Genomic DNA, 26,356 nt, shown 5'->3' with positions numbered 1-26,356 from the left:
ATTATTATTTCAAAAGAAAACAACTGCTTCTTTTTGGTCTATTTTGTTTGTTTGTTTGTTTCAAACCCAGTAGATTGCATTAATAAATGGCACATTTGGTCAAAACAAACAAAAAAAATCACTCATAAAATTAGTTCTCAGCAGACCAAGGCAGGAGAAAAAGAGTTCAAAACTGTCTTCAGCTGTGCAGTTAACTCCAGGGTTACCAGAGACCCTGTCTCCAAAGGTGTGTGTGTGTGTGTGTGTGTGTGTGTGTGTGTGTGTGTGTGTGTGGTCTTCCAGCCTAAGCATTTCTGAATGCATAAAAAGCATCCACATCTAGCCTTACAAGCTCTAAATGTGCTTGTTCCGTGAGTTAACAGTCCCACTACCCCTTCAAACTACACGAACTGTGCCCAGAATGTAGCTTGCTTTTCTTCTCCCCGGTCCCATCAACTTGAGACAGAGGAAGACTGTGTGAGGAGACAGCGATGTGTTTTTGTAGTTATAGAAAGAGGGTGTCTGTCATTACATCAAAAGAGGTCTTGTGTACGATGACCTGAGAGTGTGACGGCTGCCTGGGATCCAGGATAGAATTACTGCTCCCAGCCTTTCAGCTACAAGGGCATTCCCAGCCCCCAGCCCCTGCCAGGCCCCTCTGCTCTAATGCAATCCTTTCTCCCAGGACGTCCACTCTTCCTGCGCTTTTATGCTGGAAAGGTAATGGGGGTGCTTTGTAAATGGCTCAGAATATTCTTTGACTCCTTTCAAAATGGTCCAAGATTACAGTAATTGTCCTGTTGATTCATAGCAGCAGCTGTTTTTTTTTAAGCTGCTGCCCTAGAAAAAAAATGTCTCCTTTTTTCTAATTTTTTTAGCCTAAGCCAAAAGTTTCTGTGTCTCCAAGGGAAAGTAAAATCGATATGTAACAGCGTACCAACTCTATTAAGAAAAGCTTGTTCAATCGTATTACTTTTATTACATCTTCAGGTTTTTCAATTAGCTTTGAGGCTTTGTTTTGTTTTTTTTAAACTGATTAAATTAGGAGAAAGTATTGTTTATTTTTTTTAATGAACTGCCAATTTCATCTCCTGCTACAACCTTGAAGCATTTATGTTGTGGCTCAGTGTTCTTAGCATTGTCTAAGCCAAGGATACCTTTGAGAACTAACTAATGAAGAGCTGTGAATCGTCTCAGAAGAAAAATAAAAGTACACACCAAAGTGTCTATGTAATTTCAGGATTTATAGATGCCTTGAGATTCCACGGTGAGCATTCCTGCCCACATCTGCCAATCATGGACGACACGTTCCACTAAGTGACGCTTTGTCAATTGTACTCAAGGCCTCTGAGATCAAGTCTCCCCTCTCTGGTTGCTGCTTCTTCACAGGAAGAATTTATCAGAATCAGCAAACTCTGACCTATGATTGTAACTCCTTAGTAACAATTTGTCCAGCTGTTTAAAACAAGCAGATGTTTTTGTTGCTAGTGGGCATAATGCTTTGTTTTGTTTTTTTTGTTTGGGGCCAACATAATTAAAACTAAAGTCACTTGGAATCAAATGTGCGTGGACCCATAAAAAGAAAAAAACCAGTCAATTTGCAGTAAATCACCATCTCAAAGCACTGTCCTGGAAAAAACAAAAACACCTATGACATTTAAGAAATGAGAAACTTAAGGACTCACAGCAAAAATTATCTATGCACCTCAGGCATAAAACTAGGATGGGGAAAAAAAATCATAAAATCTTAACTTGAAGAAATAAAAATTCCCAAACTAAAAAAAAAGTGCCTAAAGCAGTGTTAAAAAATTAATAATAAAGTTGTGAATGTTTAAAAATCACACAAGAAGAATTCTAACAAGAAGTTATTAACTAAAACAATGCTAAGAGGGAGGAGAGCAAGATGACTCCGCAGGCAAAGGTACTGCCGCTAAGCCTGCCAACCTGAGTTTGATCCCCAGGGACTGAATAATGGAAGAGAACTGACTCCTGTAAGATTGTCCTCTGGCCTCCGCACACACATCATAGCATCACACACACGCACACGAGCACGCACGCGCACACGCACGCGCACGCACAATAAAAAAACGAAGCCATATCAATCCGACAGACCATAGCGACAAATCAAATACATTATGGGGAAAGTACAAGGCTCAGGGTAGCAAGACCGCTGAGATGCCCAGGGAAGCAGCACCTGAAATCGTCCACAGAAGAAGGTATGGCAGTGAGGGGCCCTGGCCCCGGTCAAGAGGAGAAACCACGGACAGCAAAGGAGAGGCATCAGTCAGGTACCACTGCTCTGAGAGGATGGAGAGATTCAAAGTACTGAAATGCTGCTGGCGGAGTGACGCATGCGTAACAAGAAAAGTAGTTTCCAAATCGGAGAGCAAAGAGTCGGACTTCCTCGCAGCCAGGATGGCCACAGCCACTGGAAAGGTAAAAGGGCCCAGAAACAACTGGGACAATGAGCAGAGACGGGTTGCTCAACCCAAGGCCCCTGTGATCCTCCCCAGGGCAAAGGTAAGAACGTGAACAATGACACCAGTTTCGCCTTCCCCTGGGATGAGCAGGTCACACCTCTCCAAGGCTTCGGATCTCGCCTTGTGATCTCTTCCCGTCTTCACGCTATCTATCATTTAGATTCCTAAGAATACACTAACCAGCTTCCCCCACAGGAAATGACAGCACTCAGGATGAAGCGAGTATTTAAAAACCTCCTGTAAGAACTCTTAGATTTCCCATCTGAATTTACAGATGTGACCTTAGGAAGGTGATTTGGCATAGCAACTTAATTTGAAGTTTAGTGTTTTGGTTTTTTTTGAGACAAGTTCTCTCTATATGTGGCTCTGGCAGTCCTGGAACTCACTGTGGAGAGCAGGCCTCAAACTCACAGATATCCACCTGCCTCTGCCTCACAAGTGCTGGAGTTAAGGGTGTGCATCACCATGCCTGGCTAGAATTCTTACTTTATTGATGAAAAATGGATTCCACAAATCCAAAGCAATTCAGGCTTTGGATTGCTAAAGAAAACTTTTGTCTCCTGATAGAGAGTTTCCTTTTGATATGGTTTACTGAAAGAACCCAAGACTTATTAACATTGGAGTTTTGGAAAGTCAATCCTTCAGAAACTTACAGAATACCCATTAATGTTATTAAAGTTAAAAATGTCATTCCAGCCATATATAGCTGATTACTGGTCACTGGGGCTGTCTGAACTTTAATGAACTTTCATAAGGATGTTTTGCAAATGAAAGGAAATTTAAACAAGTTTTTATACACATTTACCAAAACTCTTAAGTATAGAATATAGTAGAAAAAAGAAAAGATTAGATTCCATCCATCTACTCTTCTATAATCACTATAGTAGAACACTGAGTTAGATGAATAATCTCATCTTCCTAATAATGGTTTCTTTCTCTTTGGTAATTCCAGAGAGTATTTAGGTCACATATGATTACTTGTAATACATGGTACATGCCAACCGCATGATACTGTAACTAGGAAACGGGAGCTTGAGAGATGGCATAGATGGTGGGTAAGATCATTTGCTATACAAGAATAAAGACCTGAGCTTGGATCCACGGTACCCATGTAAAAGTGGGAGATGGGCTGGCCACCTAGACTGGCAACCCCAGACCTAGAGGAGAAAGAAAGGTAGAGCCCAGAAACGTGGCTGGTTACACAGAGTAGCCAAATGGTAAAACCCAGGTTCAGTGAGAGATCCTATCTCAAGGGTATAAGGTGGAGAACAGCAGAGGAAGCCCAATGTCTTCCTCTAGTCACCCCATACACATACCACACATATGTATACACACCCACACACACACACATGCACGCACAAGAGACAGAGAGACAAAGAGACAGACAGAGAGAGAGAGAGAGAGACCTAGATCTTCCCAAAGATAAGGTTCAAGTACTGATTAATAATCCTTCCATTATTAGTTCAATCATTTAAAGTTTTATATTAAAATTATTATTTATTTCCTTGGGCTCAGAAAAAAATCTATTTTTCTAAACTACAGATAAACAAGCTGCTTGGTTCTTGTTTGCTTAAGTAAATTTACAATGTCATTTTCAAGCCATATAGCACCGCCTACTTTAATTCCTAAAAGAGCTGGGTATGATAGTTGTGTGTGTTGTGTAATTATTAACTGAAATGTCATTGTATGACCATATGTAACACATTGTGGTTGGTGACAAAAATCTGTAAATGTATAAAGAATACAATATAATCTACAGGAAATGCTCTGCCAGACTATATTTATATCTAAGTTCAACCAAAAACCAAAGGCAATCATTGAGCAGTCATGTGTATAAGACACTGTTCTGTAGAACAGCCACACAGAGATGTTCTGTGTATCTGTAGAGACAGATAGAGATCCAACATAGAGAATAAAACACTAAGCTTTACAAGTCTGTGACTATCTTACAAGCATACATTGTGGTGCAGTTTTCCAAACTGAAGCATCCAAGAGGTCCATTTATAAATTGGAATAAAAATATAAATATTGGTTTTCATTTAGTAAACTTAATAATCCTAATACTATAAATGTTACTTTTCTTATACACTCAAAGTTTAAAAAGAAAAAGTCCACATGACAAAATCCATATGTGCATACAGAAAATGAGAAGGATCTCATGTGGTATAAATGCTGCAGGCTAATACTGAATGCCTGCCCACATTCTGTCATAGCAGATGATTCATGGGTCTTACTTGGACATTAACTCTACAAAGATGATGTTTAACAAATATGCAAACTTTTCCATTTTGACCAAACAAAGCCTGGTTATACTCCTGATGAGACCTTTCCTTCATCACCCCATAACAGCATCTACAAGCAGATGTGAAGGCTTTGGGACAATTAAGCTATGAAGGAATCTGATAGAGACTCATTAGCAATCTGAAAGGCTGTGCCTTCTCTTAGATCACGATTGCAGTGACTTCATTCAGCTCATATTGCATTTGTCCTGAAGAGAGAATGAGGTTGACATGTCCTTTGTGGTATAATCCAGAGGATCGATTTCAACTCCTGGGTGACCTCTCACAAATTTCTAAAGATCTAAATCATCCAATTAAATCCCGTGTGTGCGAAACCTTCCCTCTGGGGCAGGTTTTCTGGCTTAAACATTTTCATTCCAAGACATAAACACATCTAGAATACTCACTTTTAGTTTCTTGTTTAGCTTACAGCAGTATCTGTACACCATTGCCAAGTTCAGAGGTCCGAAATCTGCATAGAAACTGAGATATATACATATATAAAATAGCATTTAGTACAAGCGCAGTTTTCAGTAATATAGATGCTCACTTTCAATTTCACCTAATCTGCAATCAAATTCCAATCATCTTCAGGAAGGTTCAACACCTACGTGATCTGGTCCGCGCCAGGCTGGGGAACTCAATTCCATCCTCCTTCTGCTCCACAGTTCTTCTAAGCAATTTCTTAACACACAACTATTTGGGCAATGTTGAGTTTTAAATCCTTTTAAATCCCCACTGTGCCATTTAGGTGAAAGAATCGAAAAGCAGTCAAAGGAGTAAGGAGTGTGGAGTCACTAGTGTGGAACTACTCTCTGCTTCTTCACCGCCTCCATCGTGAAGCTCAGGAACTCTATCCTAATTCCACGTCTTCCTCCCAAACACCCTCAGTCTTCACGGATCTTACGTGCTGTGGTGGGTTTTTTTTTCCCCAGCTGTTCTTCTTAAACTTCCTGTATTATAAGACAATATTGGCCCTTCTTCCATTCCCCTGCCTCTCCAGAATACAGTCACTAACCTGTATGCAAATCTCTCTTATCCACTGCCATGAGTCAAATCCATGGGTGACCCAATGAGGAGGAAATGAGAACTGCATATAAACACATACCTAACTGCGTTGCTTAGGGTAACGCTGTTTTTACAGCAGAGATTGTCCTGTTCTTGGGTTTCTTGGAAGCAATATGTCTTTACCCTCTGTTGGACCCACCTTCTGACAGGCTTTCTACACCGCAGTATGCCAACAAACCACCTTTCCTTCAAATTAGCCCTGAGCTTTTCCGACTCACTGAGCATGAAACCTCTCAAACACGGTAGAGCAAAACCAATTCTATTATCAAATGAGCTACCACTCTCATTATCCCCCCTCGCTTGCTGGTCCCTTTCCAGGATGGAGAGGCCAAGCTCCCCTTCATCTTAGCCATGTTCTGGTAGAGTTCTCAGTCTCCTTCCCAAGGATGGGGCATCTCCTCAATCTCACTTCTTCCAGTGCTGAGTGGCTCCTCACTAGTCAAGGATGATCCCACCAGCCAGCAACCAAAGCTTAACACGGCACACTCTCAGCCTCCCAGCTGATCTTGTCTCCCGACAGGTCCCCTTCAGGGTTTCCATCCCACAAGACACATCCACCCCTTGACCTCCAAACCTTTCTCTCACTCCTCACGTAACCCTCCGCCCATATTAGGCCTCTTACCTAGAATACCCGCGCCTCTTGTCACTCAGCGTCCTCACGATGACCTTAAAATGCAACCTGCACAAAGCCCTTCCAGTCACATTAGGGGACCCTAACCAAGCTTTGCTCAAAGTCCTCAAAACTTACCATCTCAGTGACCCTTTCAGCAAAGTACACCTAACATCAGATATTATGGAGAATTTTACATGTTGGTTCTGCCTCTTCAACTGCAACGTGAGCTTTACCATCAAGAACTCTATTTAGATCTTACACATTTGGAAGACTATCCTAGATGCAATGCCACAAAAACCAAAGCATCATGGAGAAATGCTCATTAGTACTCTAAATTCAACTCAGCCTGGAGCACAAATGTCTTAAATACCACCAAGTTTGAAAAAAAAATCTTCAAAACACCCTCTTAATGAGGAAGACATTTAATTTGTTTTTTTGTGCCACCCAAATCACATATGTCACTCCAACTATAAGTCGGCCGATTGATAACTACTGGCCTTTAGTTGGGTATGGTTTAGAACTTACATTATAGCATTAAAAATGGCTGCTTTTGTAAACAGCATTCATGAAAAAGGGCAAGATGGCCCAAAAAGAGACTTCTAATGACTTCAAGTAAAAAGTTCCTTATTCACTTCCAAAGTTCCCAGTATGGTGTTAACTTATTTCTAATGTTCCCAGTGTGATGCAAGGCTATAAATACAAACATGAACCCACTGAAAACCACGAAAATGAGGGCTGGGGGTGTATGATCGGCCCAGCACACACTTACTACACACAAGCCCTGGGTTCATCCCCAGCGCCAGGGCAAGAAGTGAGTATTAACTTAACTACATTGCTTAGGGCAACACTGTTTTTACAGCAGAGATTTTTCTTGTTCTTGGGTTTATTTGGAACAGTGCTTTTTTAAAAAAATCAAACAAACAAACAAAAAGATTGATTTATTTATTTCATGTATGTGGGTGCACTGTCGCTGTCTTCAGGCACACCAGAAGAAGGCATCAGATCCCATTACAGATGGTTGTGAGCCACCATGTGGTTGCTGGGATTTGAACTCAGGACCTCTGGAAGAACAGTCAGTGCTCTTAAATGCCTTGAGCCATCTCTCCCGCCCAAGACAGTGCTTTTTAACAAACATACCTTACCTTTTTTTCCTAATAAGCCATGCATATTGACCATTAAATGTGGAATTGTGGTCATTATCTCAGATTTTAAAATGTATGCTGAACAAGCTTCAAGAAAGTACAAATCTGAACGAAAAAGGTAAAGGTTTAGAGGCTGTTCCTCCAGAGGACCAGGGTTCAATTCCCAGCAGCCCCTGGGTGAGTTTAGTCCCAGGAAATCTAATGTCCTTTTCAGGCCTCCATGCACTTTGCACATACAAAGCACAGGTATGCATGCAAACAAAACACTTATGTACATAATATGTGATTGTGTATTCTATATGTATATATGATGAAAACCAAAAAAAGAAAACAAAGCATGAATTCCAAACACTATGCATCAACTTCAACCTCATATTCAAAGCTACACAGTTTAGCAGTGAAGCCCCCTTATATGAATTCACTTTTGGAAGCAGGGTTAATGAACAAGAACTATTCTACCAAAGGTCAAGGACAGTAAGTGGGTATTCTCCAATAACACAAAATCAAGCCAACCAAATGCAGACCTCCTCATTTCAACAATCTGCTATCCTCCAACGTGGTAAACAGATGTCAGCTAGGTACTTAAAAGTGACAAATCAAAATTTCAGTTTTCAGATCTGAACACTGAAGACATTTCCCATCAAAATGACTCAAAAGCCACCTAAAGGCAAACGGTCACAGAACTGGCTTGTGAGAAGCAATAATGGAATATGCCCATCAAGATGACAAGACCATGGAAGCAACACTGACCACCACAAATAAAGGAATTGTGGAGCACCAAAAAATGCATACTAATAAAGTGCTTTCAGAGACAGATACTATCCCAAAAAAAAAAGAGAGAGAAGCCACTCAAAAAGGCATCCCTGCCCAGATGGTGGTGGTGTGCACCTTTAATCCCAGCACAGGATCTCTGTGAGTTCAATGCCAGCCTGATCTACAGAGAAAGTTCTAGAACAACCAAGGCTACACAGAGAAACAATGGAGAGAGAGAGGGGGGGGGAAGAGAGAGAGGGGAGAGAGAGAGAGAGAGAGAGAGGAAGAGAGAGAGGGGAGAGAGAGAGAGAGAAAGAAAGAGAGAGAGAGAGAGAGAGAGAGAGAGAGAGAGAGAGAGAGATTCCTTTGCTAGCCCCTGAAACAACACTCAGTGACTCACACATGATTTATTTTTTAAGAAAAAAAATCTGAAAGTAAACTCCCTTGAACTTGTAGTCCAAACATTGATTAGTGTCTTCTCCATTCTGTCAAATATCTTGACTCAAAGACAAGCAAAGACCCTGCTCCCACTCTCTCTTGGTGATGGAGTGGGGGGTGATATTCCAGTCCCATTTGGCTAGGTGGACATAGTTCATGGGATCACAGCTCCTTCATCTCCAAATAAATGAAGAAGTTGATCTCCCCACCAATGCATGCTTTTCTTCTAACAAGGTTGGCAAATTATAGCTCTTTAGCTACAATGAATGTCCACAAGTTTAAAAACTGAACATCGGGCAACAGGTTTTTCTATTCAATAAGTGTAAAAAGCCAAAGTCAAATTATTTTGATTTGACCGCAAAGGAATTCAAAGAACTGGCTGAACTGTATGGAAGGTAGCAGGGGGAGAAAGAAAGAAGGCGGTGTCCTTCTCAGGGGACCGTGGAAGAGAAACCCAATACAGAAAACACTTGCCAGGGTCGCCTAGATTTACACTACCCACACTGTAACCTGTCCTGCTCTTCTCACGAGATTTACAGAGCTGAGGGCTTATGTCTTTGGTTTTTCTAGTGAGCTGTACTTTCCGTGAGTCTGTCCCTAAGGGGTTGGTTAAAGCACCACGACACTTTATTCTACACATTAAAAGCTTGGTGCGAAACTGTTCAATCCCTCAGCAAAAAGAAACAAACACTACTTTTCATGCACTGCCTAGTCCCACCATGAAACTTATGGCCGCCCATTCTGAGCAAGATGCTACACATTAACATATCAGTCAAATAATAGCTCTTGTGAAACCAAAAGAAATATTGCTTTTAAAATAATATGCTGAAAGAGAGTAAGGCATGCCAACACTTTGTTTTTCACCTGTGCAGTATGAGTGTGTGTGTGTGTGTGTGTGAGTGTGTATGTGTGTATATGTGTGAGTATGTGTGTACACATATTCATATATGGAGCTGCATTTGTGCCACCCATGAACATGGAGATTTGAGGCCCCAGGGCCAACCTTTGGGTATTGGTCCTCAACTCTTCTAGTTTGAAAGTCTCTTTGTGTCTGCGTAAGACTGACTAACTGGCCCAGGAGCTTCTGGAGAGTATCCTGTCTCCACCTACCATCTCCCAGTAAGGCTATGCTAGAATTACAGACTCTGGTACTACAGCGCTGGGCACTTCTGTGCGTTCTAGCAATACAAACTCGGGTTATCAGACAAGCCTTTTACCCACTGACCCATGTCCCCAGCCCATCTTTGTTTGTTTTTCTTTAAGAGCATCGTTGATACCAGCTAATGTTTGGCTTACTGTTGATGTTTCCCTCTAACTAGAAGATGTTTTAGGTCCTGATGCAAACTCATAATGATTACATTTTCAGAAGATCCTGATTGCTTGGTAACCTAAGACACTGGGGCAGGAGTCAGAGTGCCTGCTCATGCCCTTAGAGTACAACTTGCCACAGTTACAGGTGCCAGTGGCGGAGCACCCACCAAGTTCCTGTGTACAGGACAGCCTGAAAAAGAATGAGAGGCCACTGGCTACACGGGATTCCGGTATCTATTTGATCACGCTGCATCCCCAGGCTGGTGTCTCAGCCTCAGGGTCAACTCCTGTCCCTGACACATCCTTTCAGGAAATCCCAGCTGCCTCACACACAGTAAGGGACCTTCTCCACTTAGTACTTTCTTTAGCCCTAGGCACAGGGCAGGGTTGTGTAAGCCTTCTGCTGTTGCTTCTGTAAAATGAGTGACCGTGTAGCATCCAGCTCTGTAGTTCAAGTCTTTCCTGTCTGAAGCAGAGTCAGTGAAGGGAAAGTCTCCCCTCCAAGACTCTAACAAAAGCAGGAGGCAGCTTCTTGGGGAATGCTCTGCTAAGATTAAAATTCACTCCCACAGAAGCATTCTCAAACCATGCAAGTAAACCCTGTTATTCACCAGCACCAAGGGATGGCAAGAGGACTGGGCAGCCAATCTATTCCTGTAGCTCTGGCCGAGACAGTGATGACAGATCCAGCATACATAAAGGGCCCACTCTCACCTTTTGGAAAGCAGATCCTGAAAGGGGGAAAGTACTCTAAACCCAGGGGCAATGATCTCGTTAACCTCCCAAAGCCCCTAGAATTAAAACCCACACTTCCGCCTTGCCTCCTACGACCCAGGTGCGGTAGCTCCTACCTTCTTCTCTCTTAGGGGACTTATTTTGCTACATTTCCTCACCTTATTACAAGCAAGCTCAAGCCACAGGGAATGTCTGAGCTCACACATAGACCTTCTTCATACGCTATGCCCCAGCCCTGGCTAACACATATTCCTACTTTAGGTCTCAGCGCAGCCAGAGAGTTCTTGTGTCATCCCCACCTCTCTGGCTGCTCTCCAAATGTTCATATTCCACAGGCCCTGTCTGTTGCCTTTAAAGAACTAACGAGGTCTTTGGGGGACTGAGGACGTGGTTCGTTTAGTAGAGTTTTTACCGGGCATGCACACAGCCTTGGCATTCATCTCCAGAACTGCATACAATGGGGTTCTGTCGCAAATACCAGGTCATTTTCAGCTACATAGTAAGTCAAAGGCTAGCCTGGGATAGATCAAAGCCTATCAAAAGAGAAAAATGCTCTAGTTCGCTCCTCCTTCAGAGGGCTTCAGTAGTCTACTTTAAACACTTAACTAGTATATTGTCAAAACCCACAGCAGGACAAGCTCCTTGAAACAGGCTGAGCTAAGTGTCAGTTCCTAGGCATCCCGAGCACCCGGTCCAGGGATGGCTGAGGAAGTAGAGGATTGGGTCTTTTGAAAAAGAACAGCAAAAGAAAACACTCTTCATTCTAAACAGCTCCAGGCTAAGTATGGCTAGAGAGGGGGTGACCGACATATCACACTTTCTAAGCTTTGGGTACAAATGGCAAGTTAAGGGGCTGGAGCGATGGCTCAGTGGTTAGGCACACTTGCTGATACTCTGGAAGACTTGTATTCCATCCCCAGCTCCCACCCTGGGTGCTTCACGACTGCCTCACTCCAGGTCAGAGAGGCCGGGTGCTCTTTCCTGGCCTCCAAGCGCATCAGCACTCACATCATAAATGTACAGAGATATCCACGTGCTTAAAAATGATTGTTTTTTCAAAATCCTGAAGGAAGCAGAGTACGGGTCTGAGAGTGGAGAGACTGGGCAGCCCTCGTAGATGAGGAGAGCTGGAGATGTCACAGCCTTCTCCACCACCACCTTCATTACTGGTGTGCTCCGAATGCGGCCTGCTCCATAAATTGCCCCAGCCCAGCGGCGCTCACCCCCACTATTCATCACAGCACCTTTTCTAAAAGCTTGTCTTCAATTCAGGCTGAGGCTTCTCCCAGCCCTAACATCCCAGAGCATTTACATTGTATTTCCCAGGGCTACGGGCATGGGTTCCACAGGCACAGGGGAACCAGGTCCAGTGCTGGCATGAGGGAAAGAGGGGGCAAAACCACGCAGGCGGGCGCCACCGTACAGAGCCACCGCACACGCCTTCCTAAGCAGGCCTTTCCGCCCTTCTCAAATCTCACAATCAGCAAATAAGATATTTGTAATATTTTCAGATCTACACTGCTGCTTAGAATCAATGATTTGGTTTTCTCAACTAATGTACATGGTATATGAATTCCTTATCCTTTAAAGGTAAAGAAGTAGATGGTAAGAAATCAGGCACAGGCACTAAGGAGGTGGCTCGGTCAGTTCGGCGCCTGCTGTGCCAGCATCAGGACCTGAGTTGGCATCCCCGGCGTCACTGTGAAAGCCAGGAATGGCCGCATGCACCACAGCCCCAGCCCTGGGAAGGCAGACAGATGAAGCCCAGGAGCTTGCTTGCCGAAGAGCCACGCCAAGTCAGTGAGAGACCCTGTCTCAGAAAAAAAAATGAGGAACGACTGAGGAAGAAACTTGATGTTCAGTAGGCCTACCACATAAGCACATTACACAACACACACACACACACGCATGCACGAGTGCACGCACATCAGCATACACATGGACAAATACCAAAAGCACTCATATGCACACATAAATGCATCTTAGAAAGAAATCAATTAGGCTAAGATCCCAACTCAGAAATCTCACCAATCTGCCGCCCAAGTCAGCCTGATTCATAAGTAAGCCAAACAACAAAGTTGGATTGTTTCTTTGTAAGGCTTTCTATGAACCCGCGCATGCCCTTTAGCTGTATTTATAAGTCTCTCACAGAGTCTAGCCTTGTTTCAGACTCAATGTTCAGGAAACAAGTTTTCTGGTGCCTCCTCCCACTGCACATTTAGACTCAGAGCAGATCGGGGTGCAAATGGTTGTCAGAGGCAGGTGCACTGACGAACAGGAAGCAGGGTGGAGAACGGAGTCAATCAAGGCCAGGTCTGACCATGCGCAGTCATCCCAGTACCCAGGAGGCTGCAGCAGGAGGGTCATCACAAGCTCAGGGCAGTGTGGGCTACTGAGCAAGACCCTGTCTAAAGAAAAACAAAGAAGGAAGAAAGGAGTAAGGGTAGAAGGGGTAAAGGAGAACTGGGAAAGAAAAACTCAATTTATAGATGTTATCAATAAAAATTAACCAAATGGCACCAAGAGAAATCTAACAGGAGCCATTTAGTATACCATAAAAGTGAATGAGTGAGTGTGTGTGTGTGTGTGTGTGTGTGTGTGTGTGTGTGAGAGAGAGAGAGAGAGAGAATATGCACACGCCTGCCATAACATGTATACGGAGATAACGAGTGTCCCTCACCATGTGAAGCCCAGAGGATGAACTTGGCTCACTGAGCTTGGCAGTGAGAACCTTTCCCCTCAGAGCCATCTCGCCTGACCAGGCCCTTTCATCTTTAGAAAACTGTAGATCTGAATCAGAGAACCGTTTAGTCCATGTATTTGTAATTACATAATCATTATCGGTCCACTTGTTAAGACAGAAACACGGGTTCAGCTTAGCAAAGTCTAATGGTATATGGTATTTCAGATAAGATTTGTAGGTTGAGGATGTAGTTTCGGGGTAGAGCACCCCTTTAGTATAGATGAAGCCCTGAGTTGGTCTCCAGCTCCTCCAAAATACACACACGGAACTTTCCGATTCTTTCTATCAGGTACTTTAGAACTTCCTGAATGGGACTAAATAAATGTTTTCCTTCCATATGTGGATGAAAGAGACCAATTTGAAAAAAAAAAACACACCTTTTCTAGATCTCTAAAGAACATCATATTTTATAACAAAAGCAAACCAAACTAGCAAATTCTTCCATTTACCAACAAGATATGAAAATGTTGGAAACCAAAATACCAACTTTACTAATAACAGAAAGGCCCCATTTTATAAAACTATAGCTCAGGAGCTGCAGAGATGGTGCATCAGGGGAAGGCACTGCCCATAAAAACTTGACAACCTGGGTTCAATCCTGATCCACAGAAAGAAAGAGATCCTCTGGTCTTCATGTTTCACTGTGGTATGCGTGCGCGCGCACACACACACACACACACATACACACACACAAAATAAATTTAAAACTACAGTTCAATACAAATGTTTGTATGAGACAAGCTCTGTAGCCTAGGCTGGCCTCAAACATACAGAAGTCCTCCTGCCTCAGACTCACTAGGATTATAGGCACGAGCCACTACCTTCAGCAAACACAAACATTTCTTGTGGGGGAAATCTATCACCAACCACAAAAAGTTGTGGTTATTTATCGGATGTCAATTATCTGGGTTGTCAAGGATTTCACCCACACAACAGAACTTGAAAAGCCCCACCCAACAAACAATATTTTGTTGGTCCGAGAGGTACTGGGTTATTTAAAAACAAACCAAAAAAAAAAAAAAAAAAAACTTTATTCTTCATTCAGCTGAAATTAGAGCCTTAAAAAAACTTAAACAATAAATTCCACAATTAAATGTAGAAAGTCCAGCTCAAACCATAGCTCCAGAGACCTTGAGATCAGCTGTCCATACGGTTCCCCAGACTTTACCCCAGTAACTGGCTAGGTATCCTGGTCGGGTATTGTCTGTGTTCTGCTTGAAGACCACAGAGTCAAAGACTCCATTACAACAAACCCTTTCCCGCTTCTGCTTCCCACCTAGCAGGAAAGAGAACCTCGACCACAAGCTAGGTCGCCCCTCCTTCAGACTTAAAACACGTAAAGCTACTTACTTAACCTGTGGCTTTCTCCCGTCATCCAAGGTAATGAAATTTGTATCTCAAACATTCCTCCTCTCAAACTATTGGGCACTTGTGCTCAGAGCCCTGATCATCATCAGTAAGCCCAACAGGCGGAGTCCAGGATCCCACAGACCAGCCCATCCATCCTCACCTGTGACAGCTCTCCTCCAAACAGGCTCTCACTCTTCCTAAACACACCTTTCCTTAGGACTCTGCCTGAAATAAGTCTCCTCCCTCCCTCCCCCCTCCCTCCCCCCTCCTTCCCTCCCCCCTCATGCATTCAGCTTGTATTTCTGGGGTACCACTCTTATGTCAAGCACAGTGCTCGGTCTTGAGATATGACAGTGATCAGGAACTGGCAGTACTGGTCTCAGACATCATTAAATGGCCCGTGCTCGTTACATATTAAACATCACTCCATGAAGAAGTCTTTCAATAACCATGGCAGTAAGAGTTCTTACGTTCTTCACTCCTAACACAGAAGACTGCGTTAGGAGCTTCAGGCACTGGCCTCCATTTTGTTTCCACTTCCTCATTTACCTGTGTTTATCCTGTGCCCGACCACTAAGTCTCATTCCATCTCTATTTCTGTGGTGTTCTCTTGCAGTCTTCAGCCACTTAAAAATTTCAAGTTGTTCCACTTTACACCCCCATTTAAAAAAAAAAGTGTCCAGTCCTTTTTTATTATTATTATTTTATACAAAGTTGTTTTGAGCTGTGGCTAAGTAAGTCATTTACTTTGGGCTTGGGAATGTGTTTATGAACTTACAAATGAGAACATCTGATGTCTTAGGAGTGTACTTCAAACAAAATAATGAAACCGCCCTAGGGTGACCTGGCACAGAGCACTGATTCCCACAACCCGCTTGGATTGCTCTCTCATGCGTCCTGAGAGAAGCGAACCCTGCAAGAAGACTCCTGGGCTCTTCAGTTCAAGTGTGTGTGTGTTTGCCAGTTATCTCAAGCAAGCTGGAAAAAAAAAAAACCTGAGTAACAATTTATCCCTGTGGAGATCGAAGTCCAACTATACACTGCCAAGGCCTAAAAGGTCAAAGCGGAAGGTATCTGAACAAATACGAAAGTGAAATTGGGTGGCAGTGGATCACATAACTAAGAATGGACTGTGAAAAGCTGGCCGTAGTGACTCACATCTGTAATCTCTGCACCTGAGAGGCTCGCCCAGGAGGATTACCAAGAATGCACAACTAGCCCTGGGCTACATGGTGAGCTGAAGGCCAGCCTAGGCTACAAAGTGAGACCTTGTCTCAGAAAACCAAAAGGAAAACATGGAGCCCTGTGAGAGCTGAGCATAGATCAAGTGTTGGAGTACTTGCCTAGCATGCAGCAGGTCCTGGGATTGTTTCCCCAGCACTGCAAGAGGAGGAAGACGAGGGAGAAAGGGGGAAAAGGAGGAAGAGGAAGAAGAAAAGAGGAAGAGGGAAGTGGAAGAAAAGGAAGAGGAAAATGATGATGACGACAACGAAGAAGAAGAAGAAGAAGAAGAAGAAGAAGAAGAAGAAGAAGAAGAAGAAGAAGAAGAAGAAGAAGAAGAAGAAGAAGAAGAAGAAGAGGAAGAGGAAGAGGAAGAGGAAGAGGAAGAGGAAGAGGAAGAGGAAGAGGAAGAGGAAGAGGAAGAAGGAGAAGGAGAAGGAGAAGGAGAAGAAGAAGAAGAAGAAGAAGAAGAAGAAGAAGAAGAAGAAGAAGAAGAAGAAGAAGAAGAAGAAGAAGAAGAAGAAGAAGAATTGACTGTAAATGTCTATCAATAAGTGCACAGCCTCATAACGCATGCCACAGAGTAACATTGTGTCCACGGGTACATACGTAGCCAGGTAAACGCCTACAGTGTGTGCGTTCACAGGCCAGAAGATGTAAAAAGCAAAATTCTGCTGGGCAAAACGTGCCTGCCGTGCAAGAGTGGCATAAAAAGGCTATGGGTTAACCAGCTGCTTTAGGGTTAGACTTGAGGCCTGCTCCACAGGAATGAATTCAGGCCTAGTACTGTAAACCAATCGGTTCCGGAGCTCATAGATGCTAGAGCAGAACCTACCAAAGGAGCATGTTGTGAGACTGCTTTCTAAATGTCTATGTGTACTCCCATGGATCAGGGCTACCTTCAACCCTGGCGGAGAAGCTTCTCTCTGCAGTGGTCAGTAGTTAATGCAGACACTTGTAACTATGCAAAGTACTAAGAATGCGTGTCTATTGGGTGTTCAACCCTAAACTACTCGTCAAGATCAGCCCCTAACCCAAGGTTCAGGAAACATCATGGAAGGTAAGGTAAGAGAAGGTAAGATGGGAAGGGGTGCTGTGAAATGCTGTCTTTGGGACATGGTGTGGGTGCTGCACCAAAGAAGTCACTGCACTCATTTGGAGACTTATCCAAGATCAACTCAACAAGATCAGCCTTCCAACAGGCAGCACTAATTAGATTTAGAAGATTATTAAGGGAGGAAGAGAAGCAGACAGACAGACAGACGGACAGATAGACTGACTGATTGACTGACTGACTGACTGACTGACTGACTGACTGACTGACTGACGGAGAAGGCATGAAAGTGAGGTTGTTGGGAGTGACTGAAGAGAATGGAAAAAAATATGGAGGCTCCTGGGAGAGTGGAAGAGAAGAATAAGAGTACAGGTGATCAGGATGCATTGTTCATACATAGGAATTTGTCAAAGAATACATCAAAGATATTCTATTTTTAAAAAAAGACTATCTGAACCATACTGGGGGTTTGTATTGGTTGGTTGGTTAGTTGGTTTTTTGAGACAGGGTCTCATGCATCCCAGGCTGACCTCAAACTCCTGACCCTCCTTCTGCCTCACTACCTAGTACTGAGGGGACAAACCTGCGCCACCATGGCAGCTTTGCCTAATGCTAGAAATTGAGCCCAGTACTGAAATCTATAAGCTGAGCTACATCTCAGCAGGTTTTGATTTTAAGGCAGGATCTCACTTCGTGCCCCAACCTAGCCTTGAACTCAAGGATCCACCTCTCTCAGCATCCCAAGTAGGAGCCGCCACATCTAGCTAAGAGTGCTCACTCTTTACTCTTCTAGTGCTGGGGGGTGGGGGGAGGGGGATTAAGCCCAGGGCCTTGTGCATGCCACTACTCTCCCACTGAGCTACAGCCCCAACCAAGATTGCCCATCTTAACTGCTGCAGGATATTTGATCACACTGCGAACATCAAGATTTGTGTTATTTACTGAAAATATCGGTTTCTAGTTGTGGTGTGGCTCAGCCCTTTAGCTCACATCTTTAATCCCTCTGGCTGGAATACAGACACACCCTTAGTACACACCTTTACAATGAAGGTAAAGTTAGCTTGTAGAATGAAGCACCCATGTGCGAAAGTAATGCCTAATTGAGAGGCAGACAAAGTGACAAATCAGAAAAAGATTTGGATACCCCCAACTCTCACTAGAAGAGAGAGGAGAGGGAAGCTATTTGAGAGACTGAAGAGACGGGGAAGGCAGTTTTATTGGGACAGTGGTACAGGATGCAGAGAGAACAAGCTAGACACCGGTGAAGACAGAATGAGAAGGAGCCAGAAGATTAGAACAGACTGCCAAAGTCAGTGTGAGGCCAAGCAGAGCCATTCAGAAGAAGCTAAAAGAAGTTAGATTCAATCAGTGAGGTTGGAGAGGAGTTTGAGCCAGGACAGCTGAGTTGAACCAGCCAGTCACTGCTCAGAAAGAGCTAGAAAGGCTGAACTTATTCAGCAGTTAAGTCTCAGAGGCTGATTGCATTCTAGGTCTAGATAAGATTGTACAGAGGCTAAAGCTCCCAGGACAAGGTCTAGGCTAGCAGATGGAGGCAGTACACCTCGGAGATGACATTTACATCAGGAGAATAAAAAATTACTTTTATACTTAAGTAAAAAACACTTGGTGACATTTCTTGGATCCACCAAAGAACTCCTGCCAGTCTCAGCCTCTTCATGTAGTATTCTGTCATGAAATTTTAGTGCCTTTCTTCTGAAAAGCCAAGAACAGAAGAAATTGGAGGGAATGTGCTTGAAAGTAGAGATAGTACACAATGTTCTTCCCAACAAACTGACTTTCCACACCGCGGCATCCAGCCTCAGCACCCAAGATGACCATTAGGAGCACGCAAGGGTTCTGACAATTAACACATTTGATTTTTGCCAACTCTGGAGCCAAAAAAAAAAAAAAAGGACATGAGCCAAGTTATTAAAAGTTAGCCTCTCTTTGGATGACAAGGTCCAACTCCAACGCCAAAGAATTAGACATTCTAGAGAAAAGTGTGCTGTTGGTAGTTCAGTCCAACACAGATAAATCCTTGAAAGGCTCCAATTACAGAAATACTTTTTGAAAAAAAAGGGGGGCAGTTTTATTGAGACAGTAAATATTTTGTTTTAACTCTGGCCTGTGAAAACATGCATAGCCCAAAATATAATTTTTTCTTTCTTTCTTTTTGTTTTTGTTTTTATTTTTCAAGACAGGTTTTGGTTTCTCTTTGTTTTTTTGATTTTTCAAGACAGGTTTCCTCTGTCCGAGTGCTGGGATTAAAGCTTGAAAGTATATTTTCTTATCATCTAAGTTTTACTAAAATGTCTCTGAACTTCATAGAGATAGCTCTGTTAAGAACCAAGTAAGAGTCCAGACATGACAGTGCAAGCCTTTAGTGCTAGTACTGAAGAGACAGAGATACACCAGGCAGACTTTTCTGTGCACTCAAGGCCAGTCTCATCTAAATACTGAGCTCCAGGCCAGCTAGGGATAAACAATAAGAGCAGAGAGAGAGACGAAATTTTCAAATTTTCAGTCTCAACTGGGTGCAGTGGCGCACACCTTAAGTCCCAGAACTCAGGAGGCAGAGACAGGCGGATCTCTGAGAGCTCATAGCCAGGCTACATAATGAGTCCCAGGACAGACAGCCAGAGCTACCATAGTAAGACCCTGTCTCAAGAAAGAAAGGAAGAAAGAAAGAAAGAAAGAAAGAAAGAAAGAAAGAAGGAAGGAAGGAAGGAAGGAAGGAAGGAAGGAAGGAAGGAAGGAAGGAAGGAAGGAAGGAAGGAAGGAAGGAAGGAAAGAAAAAAGGAAGGAAGGAAGGAAGGAAGGAAAGAAAGAAAGAAAGAAAGAAAGAAAGAAAGAAAGAAAGAAAGAAAGAAAGAAAGAAAGAAAGAAAGAAAGAAGGAAAGAAGGGAGGGAGGGAGGAGGGAGAGAGGGAGGGAGGAAAGAAAGAAAGAAAGGAAGGAAGAAAGAAAAAAGAAAGAAAGCAAGAAAGAAAGAAAGAAGGAAGGAAGGAAGGAAAGAAAGAAGGAAAGAAAGAAAGAGGGAATATAAAGACAGAGAAAAAGGAGGGAGGTGATTGGAGAATGAATGGAGAGAAGAAAGTTTATGGGACATATGGGGAGAGGGATCTGGAAAGGGGAAATCATTTGGAATGTAAACAAAGAATGTAGAAAATAAAAATGTTGAAGAAAGAAAGAAAGAAAGAAAGAAAGAAAGAAAGAAAGAAAGAAAGAAAGAAAGAAAGAAAGAAAGAAAGAAAGAAAGAAAATTTAGTCTTATAGCCTGTTAGTCATGAAGCCAGTTAGTTACCTTTGCCCATGAGCTTTTCAGGTCATTATTTCAATCATAGAGTTCTACCATCCTTTAATAACTCAACAACCTTCTGCACAAACACAGCTGTATCCAAACTAAACATGCTCTCATATTTAAAAAGCCCAGTTAATAGTTTCTCAGGTGATAATTTACTCAGAAAGGTGACATTTCAATGGGACACTCAGCAAATAATTATAGCTTCCAGGCTATATGAGGCCTCATGTGACAATGTATAGAAATACACTCCCTTCTTCAGAGACATGGACATTGGGGTGTCTGCCCTCAGGACACGCTCCACAGATAGAATCCAGGTTACCACACAGGGTCCCAGGGACTCTTCCGACCGTCTCGTTCTATCTTTGCGAGAAGTGAAGCCAAAGAGGCCTAGTCCATGCCTCCTCTCGCCCTCTCTCCTTCCTTCCTCCCTTCTGCCCTCCAGTTTGTTGCCTTCTGCTTGACTACTTATTTACAGCTTCTTCCTTTACTCTCCTTGCCCTGAAAAACCTTGATCTCTTTCTTCCTCCTCAAAAACACCCCATTCTTTAATCATCTCCTTAGGAAATTTTAATGGTAAACTCTCAGCCGGGTGTGGTGACGCACATCTTTAATCCCAGCAATCAGAAAGCAAAGACAGTCAGGATCTCTGAGAGTTCAAGGCCAGCCTCGTCTACAAAGTGAGCACCAGGACAGCCATGGCTATACAGAGAAACTGTCTAGAAACAAACAAACAAAACGTATACGCTCTTCAAATGATCCTTTACATTTCTCAGATTCATCCTGACCGAGATAGAATGCCTGATCTTCCTGCCAAAGCCAACTGTCTACCTATTTCCTTGTTTTGGCTCGTGATGCCCTCAGGCCCACTGTGAAGGGGCTATCCCAAGAATTGCCTAGTTCCCATTCCTCAGCATCATCAGCTCTCCACACGTGGATTCAGATCCTGCCTTTGTCCATCAGCACTGACACCATGTCACTTCAGTACCTTTATTCTTTCGCCCTGACCATCCCAAAGTGTGTGTGTGGTTTCTTATATCCTCTCCAACGGGCCTTAAATGATGCTTTTACATTTATCATTATTTATTATTATTATTATTATTATTGTTGTTGTTGATGGAGGATGTATAGCCTCTGGAACTAGATGGTATCTTCTCAAATTCCAGCTCTGTTACTTATTTCAGTGGCACTGGGCAAAGTACCCAACCTCACCGTCCCTGTTGGCATCATTGCAGCAAAGCATCCAGCCCAGAGGGCAATGCTCTGTAGACGTCATGTCTGCTGTTATTTGCCATCAGCATGAATCTAGCCACGCCATCTCTATCCCAGAGCCTTTCTAAGAGGTTCAAGTCATGCCAGGGTAACTGCAGGTTCCTCGCTGTGGCATTCAGTCTGTCCCCAGCTGATCTCTCAGTGTCATATTCCACACCTCCCCCATGTGACCTGTATACACACCAGGCAAAGTGGACGACTTACTAATGAGCCAAACACAATTCCCAAGCCTCCCGCCTGCTCCTCACTTCTCTTTCCTCTCACACACACCTCCATGGGCACCTGTGCATCCTTCAAGCTGACCTCAATGCCTCCACAGAGCCTTTATGAACGCCTCTGCTGGACAAGTCTCCACCCTTCCCTAAGTACTTCCTACTCAGGGGAGGCTTCTCCTAGGGCAGCTTTGTTCCCTTTAATTATAATCCTCTTCGTCATCCACCATATTGGTTTGGAGCTCTTTGAAACCTTGAAAGACACGCGTACGTTCATCATTTACGCTCTGTACCATCGACCACAGCGCCATGTGCCGGGATAACGAGAAGATGGGTTTGTGCAGGTCATCAGGACCACAGTCACTTCTGTGGTATGGTATGGCACATGGCGCTAGGGAAGTCCACACTCCGTTCATGCCGAGTCTTTATGATTTCTTTTCTTACTCTACAGCCCAAGCTGGTTTGCAAGTCACAGACTCACCTCCAACTAAGCAACTCTCCTGCCTCAGTCGATGACAGGTATAAATCATCACTCTCAGTTGTTTTTTTTTTTTTTCTTTCTTTTCACCCAAGAAAGGATTTCACTATGTAGTTCTAACTGGTCTGGAACTCTCTGTGTAGAACAGGCTGCCCTCAACCTCCCAGAGATTCCTCTGTCTCTCTACTCATGCACCCTACATGCTTGAATTAAAGAGAGGTACAACAAACTCAGCTTCTTGCAGTTTCAAGTTCACATCCAAACTCACAAAGCGAACCAGATGGCCTCTCTAGCAAGTCTGTCCTTAGAAGACACCAGGAACATAGTGCAAAAAAAAAGGGGGGGGGGGGGAGGGCGTGCATATAACTTGTACCCTAAAGTACAAATATTAAAATCACATAAAATCTTCATTATTTTTAAGACACCATTGTGCACTGTGTTTATTTGATTAACTGTAAAGTTTTGCTAAGTCCACTATCTAGCAATCCCAAGGGAAGTGATTCAGACCTCAATAACTGGAGCCTGTTCAAATGCATATTAATAAACCCTGGCCCTTTAGTCACTGCAGAGGGAACATAGCAGTGTATATACACAGTCCCTACCCTCAGGCACACAAAGGTCCCTGGGCCCTCAGCGCTTGGACAGAAAGCCAAGATGGGGCCCAACAATAGTGTGTCCACTCAATAAACACTGGAGGCGCTGACATCATCCAGGTGCCCTGGGTCAGGGAACTGCAGCTTCGAGCTCCATTCTCGAGGAGTGCAGCTGTAATCTGACACCAGGGATTCAGACGACCTCTCTTAGCCTCAGCAGCTCTGGGTATTCAGGAACAGCAGCAAAAGGCTCTTTCAAGCCCACTGTCTCTTTAGCCATTCAAGAAGCAGGGCCCTTCCTCCCAGCCCTAAGAGAAATGTCCTGAAGACATCAATTCCAAGACCCCCCTAGGACAAAGTGACAATTAAGGATTATTTTCTCTCAGATAAAATATAGGCTATTCAAGGTCCAGAATCTTTTTCCTCTTCTAAGGCCCAGTGGTACCTATAAATCCTGAAGCTGAATTACCAATACACTTTCTATCAGGGTAAACCTTTCAAAGCTGTTCATGGTTCATTTCACTGTGTCATCTGATTGCCCACTTGATTAGGATAGTAGCAAAATAAAATTAAATGTCTAAATTGGAGTCTACAAGGCTTGTCTGAAAGACCAGCTCTTTTAATAAACGAATATAAGTAAATCCTGCCTTTCTATTCTTGTATACTGCTCTCATGGAAAGAAAATATGTCTCTCCAATTAATATTTTACTATTATTGAATATTCAAATAACCTTTTCCTTTACATCCATGGCCTTTCACAGAACTCAGTTCCTGGCTCTGATTTTTTCACTCTCCTACTTTTTAATCCCTCAGAGCACAAGAAAAAAACAAAAACCCAGAAAAATCCTCTACTACTCAACAAATAATACCATCAAGTCAACTCAATCACACTGGAAATCTTCCACACAGATGCAACTTGGATCCAGCTCTCCACAGTCCTGCGTCCCACTTTCCAGAAAACTGGCTGCACAAACAAAAACATCCTTCCAAACACCAGAAGCCTTGTGCACTGTGAAGCTTAAGCACCTGTAGTGCACACACTGACTGCCCTGTACCCTGTGGGTGCTCCATAAATACCTAGGGACTGATTCACAGGCCAATTACAGGTCTGGTGATGACACAGGGTATGACCGACTGGTGCTACTCTAGGGAGTGTGAGGAATCCAGAATCCCTGTGGGAGTAGGAAGAATTACTACCCGTGAAATTCTAAAAGGACTGCGGTGTTGACAGGACCAAACTATGTACATTTTGTCTGCATCCCTCCCCAAGCCATAGAAAGCTAGTAATGCCTCCTGAACTCTGGGAAAGAACCAACAAGCTAAATAGGGGTGTGCAAAAAAAAAAAAAAAAAAAAAAAAAAAAAGAGGGAAACTTACTTTTCATAGACCAGCTCCTCGTCGATGGAGAAATAGTGGATATTTATTGTGCTTTTTGGTCTATTCCTTAAAGTAGCAAAATATAATCGATCTGAAAGACAAGTTTAAAAAAGAGAACATGAGAAGCAGAGACGCGAGGCTGAGAGTGCGGATCGTGCACGAAGGATTAATAATTGCTACACATCATTTAAAGACCCTTGAACACGTGGGATTCTTGGAGAAACAGGATCGTCCAGAAAGCTACGGAGCCCCAAAAGCACAACTTGCCAAGAGGATAGAACAAGACCCAGCAGGGGGCAGAGCATCTCGAGCGTTCCCTCACCCCCTGGTTGCGTGAGGGCGGGTGCAGACAGGAGCTGTGGGTACCCGCAAAACTGGAGACACAAGTTTGGTTCGGAAACCTCCAGACCTCAGCTGCGACGGAATGGGCAGAGAGGCGAGCTTCTGCCCCTGCAGCTTAGACTTCAAGAGGAAGGAAGGAAAGACAGGGGGGTGTGGTTGGGGGCGGGAGGTGTCCCGAAAGCGCAGGCCAGCCACCGAGGGGTAGAGGATTAGCAGATGGAGGATTAAAACCAACAGGATCCCCACCGAGATAGGTTTGCAGGAGGATCCCAAGCAGAGAAGCCTGCACTGTCCGGGTACAAGGAAGCTGCAGAGGGAGCGAGAACGCGAAAAAAGAAGCCGGAAGCAGGGGGTCCTCGGGGAGTTGAGTGGCTAGAAGGGGCCCGAGCGCCGAGCCGCAGTACTGAGGGACACAGGGCCGGAAGAGAAAGCCAGGGTAGAGGCTCGGGACAAAGGGGTGAGCCGTGAGGAGTTGTGGGGGGAGTGGCGTGGAAGGGCCGGAGGATGCCGGGCAGCTGCTCCTCACCTTTCATGAACTCGCAAGCCCCGATTAGTTCCCCTGACTCCGCTGCCATCTTAAGCGAGATCCGCACGGGGGAGGGTTGGGTCGTGGCCAGCTGAGGTCACCCGTCCCCGGGGGCTTCCCCACTGCCCAAGAGCTGGGAGCTCGCGATCCCAATCACCGAGCCTGCCTGAGGGAGGAGGCGGTCGCCCAAGGCGGAGGCAGCTGCAGGGTCAGCGCGTGGGGCGCCCCGGGGACATTCCGTGGGGAACCGAACCCGCTGGGCGCGGGACGCACACGCCCCGGACTGTAACCGCTGTGATCTCGACTCTGCGGCGGCGGCGGCGGCGGCTGCTGCTGCTGCTGCTGCTCGAGCTGCAGCTCCTTCTGCTCGCGCTGCACGGTCTCCGCCAAACCCGGACAGCGCACACCAGCTCCCAAGGCCGGGCAAAGTCTTCCCCCGGCTCCCAAAGTGATCATGGAGGACAAGACGTTTGGCCCGGATCGCGCCCGTGGCCACTCGTGCGGCAGCGGGCAGGACTCCGGAGGTGTCCGCGGGGCTAGTAGCAGCTGCTCAGACTCCTCCTTCGCCACCTCCTTTCAGCAGCAACTCTTCCTCCCTCTCCTCCTCCTCTTAGGCCCGCCCCCAGACCTGCCTCCCCGCCCTCCCTCGTCCCCCTCCACTTTCACGGCTCCGCGGCCATCCCTTAAAGGGACAGCTCGGCTCCTTTCTCTGCGCCAGCCTCAGGCCCCAGTTACCAGGCGCCCCACGGGTCACTAGGAGCCGGTTGCTAACGCTTTGTTGCCTTTCACCAATTGCTACACGGGAAACTTGGCCCTCGGCCTGGGTGGGGGTGGGGGAAAAGTCAGGCGGGGCCACAAACTTATGAATGAAAAAGGATGGGTAGACAGGCGTGGATGCCTCCCAAGAAACTGCTGCAGGCTGGCCGGCTGAGGTGCTGTCTCCACAACCCTTCTCTGCATCGGTTAGCTCTTTTTCCACACCAGATTTTTCTTGTCTCTCTTCAAGCTCTTTCTCTCCTGCTCCACTCACTCAGTTTCTTCTAAACTCTTGCTTGCTTGCGCGCGCACACACAGACATGCAATCGCGCGC

At 44.6% G+C, this 26,356-nt stretch overlaps 1 protein-coding gene across 3 annotated transcripts in view; it reads right to left on the bottom strand.

Annotated features, from left to right (window-relative positions):
• Cdc14a (cell division cycle 14A) overlaps nucleotides 1-25,349 on the bottom strand; it is a 154,119-nt gene extending 128,770 nt beyond the window's left edge. For all 3 annotated transcript variants that reach the window (XM_052179379.1, XM_052179380.1, XM_052179377.1), the window contains exons 1-3: nucleotides 25,267-25,349; nucleotides 24,399-24,489; nucleotides 5,146-5,221 (exon numbers count right to left, since the gene is read on the bottom strand). In XM_052179379.1, coding sequence (XP_052035339.1) covers nucleotides 5,146-5,221; nucleotides 24,399-24,489; nucleotides 25,267-25,315 — 216 coding nt within the window. In that variant the 5' untranslated portion in view covers nucleotides 25,316-25,349. The remainder of the gene's footprint in view (nucleotides 1-5,145; nucleotides 5,222-24,398; nucleotides 24,490-25,266) is intronic.
• Nucleotides 25,350-26,356: the final 1,007 nt, after the last annotated feature.

The sequence above is a fragment of the Apodemus sylvaticus genome, chromosome 4 (genome assembly GCF_947179515.1).
Source record: "Apodemus sylvaticus chromosome 4, mApoSyl1.1, whole genome shotgun sequence".
Taxonomy (NCBI): Eukaryota; Metazoa; Chordata; class Mammalia; order Rodentia; family Muridae; genus Apodemus; species Apodemus sylvaticus.
This window is presented reverse-complemented; position numbering and strand designations above follow the sequence as displayed.